This window comes from Bombus pascuorum, chromosome 16 (genome assembly GCF_905332965.1).
Source record: "Bombus pascuorum chromosome 16, iyBomPasc1.1, whole genome shotgun sequence".
Classification (NCBI taxonomy): domain Eukaryota; kingdom Metazoa; phylum Arthropoda; class Insecta; order Hymenoptera; family Apidae; genus Bombus; species Bombus pascuorum.
The window spans coordinates 5,202,637-5,207,297 of record NC_083503.1 but is presented as its reverse complement, the minus strand read 5'-3'; the positions used below and the strand labels follow the sequence as shown (position 1 = coordinate 5,207,297).

At 36.6% G+C, this 4,661-nt stretch overlaps 1 protein-coding gene across 1 annotated transcript; it reads right to left on the bottom strand.

The window, feature by feature from the left end:
* Positions 1–427: 427 nt before the first annotated feature.
* On the bottom strand, positions 428–1,305 carry LOC132915349 (baculoviral IAP repeat-containing protein 3-like). Its single transcript, XM_060975153.1, has 3 exons — positions 901–1,305; positions 734–818; positions 428–618 (listed from the first exon to the last, which is right to left on the bottom strand). The coding sequence occupies exons 1-3, from the start codon at positions 1,303–1,305 to the stop codon at positions 428–430; spliced, it is 681 nt and encodes a 226-aa protein (XP_060831136.1).
* Between the last annotated feature and the right edge of the window lie 3,356 nt (positions 1,306–4,661).

Below are 4,661 nucleotides of genomic sequence, written 5' to 3'. Positions count from 1 at the left end.
TCTTGCGGTAGCTATTTTTAAATAGAGAAGATTACAAGCGAAGCATAAAGAATGAAAGTACAATAAGAGAAAAAGTAAGCTATGACTTTTATGATTAGAAATATATATATGTATAATACAGTTTCATTTTACTAACAATAAGGGGAATAAAACAAGGAACAATTAGTTAGATTACTAAAAAATAAGTTAACTTTATTCAGGTAAGAGAAGATACATGACTCAGATTAATGTTTAATTAAGTAACAGTTAAAATAAAAGAAAAGTCAAAAATATACAGAAAAAACGTATAAGATTAGATTAATAATATGTTTCTATTTGCATATTATCACACATTTTAATATTACGTTTTAATGTTTTAATATTTGTTAAAAATTATTATTATTTGTACATAATTACATATATATATATATATATACAAGTGCATGCGTTAAGCAGAAGCTATACGAACTACAGCTTTAACTTCTTCCCGGCAAATTATGCATTTCAGAAAAGCAGGGGCGCAATAATTACATGTTGCGAGATGTCCGCAAGGTAGGAATGCAATTGTTGCTTCTCGTCTCATGCAAACTTTACACGATCGAGCATCCTCCAATTCCTGATTTTCTTGTTCCAGAGCAGCTAAAATAGTAAATAGTATATTTAAATATAATATATATTACAAATTTGTTATACGTATACGGATTTCATACAAATTAAAGAAAAAATGATCTGTGTTTTTATTTTCACTACTTACCACATTTCTCAACGAGAGTCATCTCGTCAGTTTCATTTTCATCATGGGATCTCTCATGATTGCCAACTGTAGTTTCTATTCGTGCCTGTAATAAATATAATGTACATAAGTATATATTGGAATTATTAATTATACATATGGTTCAGGGTGTAAGTTTTTCTACTTACTTCTGTAGGAGTTTCGTAGAAGTCTTGGCCTGTTACATTCTTAATATATTCCAAACCCCGTGCTTTGATTGTATAACAACATCCAGGAGACGAAATTGCATGTCGATTCCACGGATCTTCTCCTGGACTCCAATTGTCCATAGCAATTCCACAATGGTGACAGACAACCGTATCATTTACTCCGTTGAAGTAGAAGCCTGCATCGGCTAATTCTTCACTTTTTATATGTGTATTAGGCCATGTTGCGAATGTGCCTAATCTGGATTCGTAAGTATCATATTTCGAATTTGCTTCTTTGCTAACTGTTCTTGATCCCAAGCGGCTCTGTCTTTTCATTGGCACATTGCCGCAATTTTGATTGCGGACGAATCCGCACTCTGGTGAATATGCCTTGTGAATTTGCATGGGAGTATTAGGCTCTAAACGGTAATTTAACTTCACTTGACACACGAAACATTTGATTGTATTCGATGTGCCCGTATAAAAGAATCCTGCTGCTGCAAGGGGAATGGCAACATATACAGGCCAGTTTCGAAAAGTCAAGAGTCTTGCTGTTTCAAAACGAAGATCACATCGTTCTTGAATGCCACGCGACGTCGATGGTGTCACGTACCAACTTTCCTTTTGCCATGTGGTACGCCAGATGTGACGGTCCTTGTAAAATTCCACGTAGTCCGGACGCCAAGACCTATCCATTGTTCTAGTAACTGGCAGCAGGCCTAAGAAGACGACATAAACCGAATCTGTTCAGTTTCAGTTTTCTTCACTTAAACATTTTCGGTTTACAGATGGTCCTTATGTTTGTTGCACTCGACTCTTACCTAATACGGAGAAAGCGGGTGCCTGGCAAGATAAAACTTTTCCCATAAACAAGGATGCCCACGAGCCATATCTAGCTCTCCTTGTCTTTACTACCTAATTCATTTACCAATGGGCATCGCGGATCGTTACCCTCACTTTTCCACCAAAAAGTGTGGACAACGAATCCGCGTTCTGAGTTCCAAAGGGAACACCCACACCGAGCTTTCTTCTTTGATGGTACGAGACCGTTTAGACAGTTCTATTTCTAATTTCAATCCGGTTCTATTTCTAATTCCAATTCAGTCACAATATTGACCTTTGTAATAAAACTCTGAGTCTAAAAAAAAAAAATAAAGATTATACTAAAAAATCAACAGTCGTGTAATTACTTAAAAATTACGTGACATTTTGGCGATCCACTGCCAGGATCCATTCGCTTCAGTGAAAACGAAATTACGATTTCGGCGTACGCGCATCATTGAAGATCGAAGGATCAGCGGACCACTGCGAATCTTTGCTACTACGAAGCCCTGCAGCAACTTTCAACGTTCCACTACGGTGAAACTAGACGAGAGGACTACGGTCAGCGCAGAGCAAGCCTACGAATAAGATTCGGAATCTAGAACCAACCAGAGAGGAAACATCCCAGAGACTCCTCAACGGCTATAGCTACTACGGTAAGCTAGAAATCTGGATTCGATTGTACATTACCGTACGAGAAAATCAAGTTTCTCAAGCGTTTCGAGCGTTTCGAGCTCAAATAAATAGTTCAGACTCAGTGAATTTAATTAGAATCATGTCTACATCGCGAAAAGACGAAACCGAGACCGTTTCCGTAACCGAAGTTACGGACAATTCGATTCGTGCCACACTCGACGCGATATTGAAACAAAACGCACTTATTATACAACGTCTGGAAGAAGCGAACAATGAAAAGAAGAAGCGTGCGGCAGAGATTAAAGTGCTAAACGACAAAATCTCGAAAATTATGACAGGACACAACGTTAGTACGAAACCAAGCTCTCTGATTACCGTGGACGAAGTTACTACCGCGAGAGACAGAACTCCACCACCGTCCGCTCCAATTCAGTCAGAAGCAGATAACTACCTCTCCTACGAAGATCGTTCACCGCAATTCGCCTCTCCGAGGTTACGGGCCAAAGACGCGGTAGCATGTTTACCACAGCTAAACGGCGAAGACGATATCGGAGTGGAAGAGTTCATACGTGAAGTGCGCGAAGTGCGAGCATTGTGTTATGAACCGACAGTATCGCTCAAGATGATCAAGTCCGGTAAAATTACTGGTAAAGCCGCAATGGCCATTTGCAATGTACCAATCCGCGAATACGGACACCGGTACGATGCCCTAAGACGAAACGTAGCGACCCAAGCCTCCATTAGGGAACAACAAGATCAGCTACGCGAAACGATACAGGGACACGACGAAAGTGTTCAGAGCTACATTATCAGGTTCCGCAGAGTGCTTAATAAACTACAGTGTAGTGTAACGAACGAGTACTATGACGAAATCAGTAGGCGTACAATGAACGACAGAATCTTAAGAGACTCCGTAACAGACTTCATCCGAGGGCTAAAACCCGAAATAGGACGGATATTACTCGGTTATCCACCGTACAACATCGCCGAAGCCGAAAAGAGAGCCTCCGAGATCGAGCGATACTTCAGGGAAGATCGAAATCGACAACCAAGACCAAGGAACTTCCAGCAAGCCGAACGAATGCCACTCGCCCAAAGGACTCAAATGAAATGTTTAAAGAATAACCGAATCGGACATTTCTCCAATCAATGTAAAAATTATCAAACACCCAGTCAATTTCCGAGACCACCACAATCTCGAGACACAAGGAAGAAACAGAGGAACAAATAAACCAGACATACGAATTAACGCCACAACAGGAAGACTACCCACAGTACTTTTACGATCCGACGGACAACGATATGCTTTATCAATGGTGGTGAGTGCCCAGCCAAAACAACCAATTTTATCGAAAAGTCAAACACGAATTATTTAAAATGTAATACTAGAAAAAAAAGATATTTTTGTTACTATGAACATATAAAATCCGTTGAATAACGATTATTATATTTTCAATATTGCGTATATTTCTCGGAAAATTTCTAGAACTATTGATACATTAAGTACATTACATTGATGCGGTATAAAAAGAGTATACATAAAGTTCCATACTCTAGAAGCATTTAACAAACAAATAATTTTACATTATGGATATTGATGGATATTTGTTCTTTTAGTATTTACAGATAAGTTAACATTACAAGGACATTGTTTTTGAATTTTATTTTCACTCAAATCTTTAAGCGTTGTATATTCTAGAATATTATTAGTTGATGCAATCATACAACAGAAATTTGTGTTTTATATCAAAATATTTAATATTATTTAGCATAAAATCAACTAAAGTTGTCAGGTATTGTTAATAAATTTGAATTTTTATATTATCCATCATTCTAAGACAAACTGTATAGTTTAAATCATTGTTAATTAGTTATTTTGGGAACAATTATAAGTTGGTAACATATTATTTGTACAATTTCAATGTCAACATAGAAATAACAAAATTTTAGTTGATAGATTATCATAAGATAATGATCATATATTCTCAAAGAAGATACATTCTATTAATGAGTTAAGTACTATACTGCCACATGTAATTTTATTCGCAAGTAAATGTATAAATAATATGTTTAAACCAAAAATGATTAATAATAATAATATTTAATATAAAGGAATTAGAGTAGAAATTTGAGACAAGGATCTTATAATGCCTAGAGATTATAACTATAATATGTACCAAGTATTAAGCTCAGTAAGTGATGTTTCTTCTACTATTGAAACAATATCTGTAGACTGGAACATGAATTGTGGATAACTGATTTCACATTATTATTACAGTAAAAATTACAATGCCCTTATTATT

What these genes read in the sequence shown, in the direction of transcription:
- LOC132915349 (XM_060975153.1), bottom strand. Translation starts at nt 1,305, where the DNA reads ATGCAAATTCACAAGGCATATTCACCAGAGTGCGGATTCGTCCGCAAT. An exon ending in TCTACGAAACTCCTACAGAA is followed by an intron (nt 819 to 900) that starts GTAAGTAGAAAA and finishes TATTTATTACAG; the next exon opens with GCACGAATAGAAACTACAGT. An exon ending in GACTCTCGTTGAGAAATGTG is followed by an intron (nt 619 to 733) that starts GTAAGTAGTGAA and finishes TTACTATTTTAG; the next exon opens with CTGCTCTGGAACAAGAAAAT.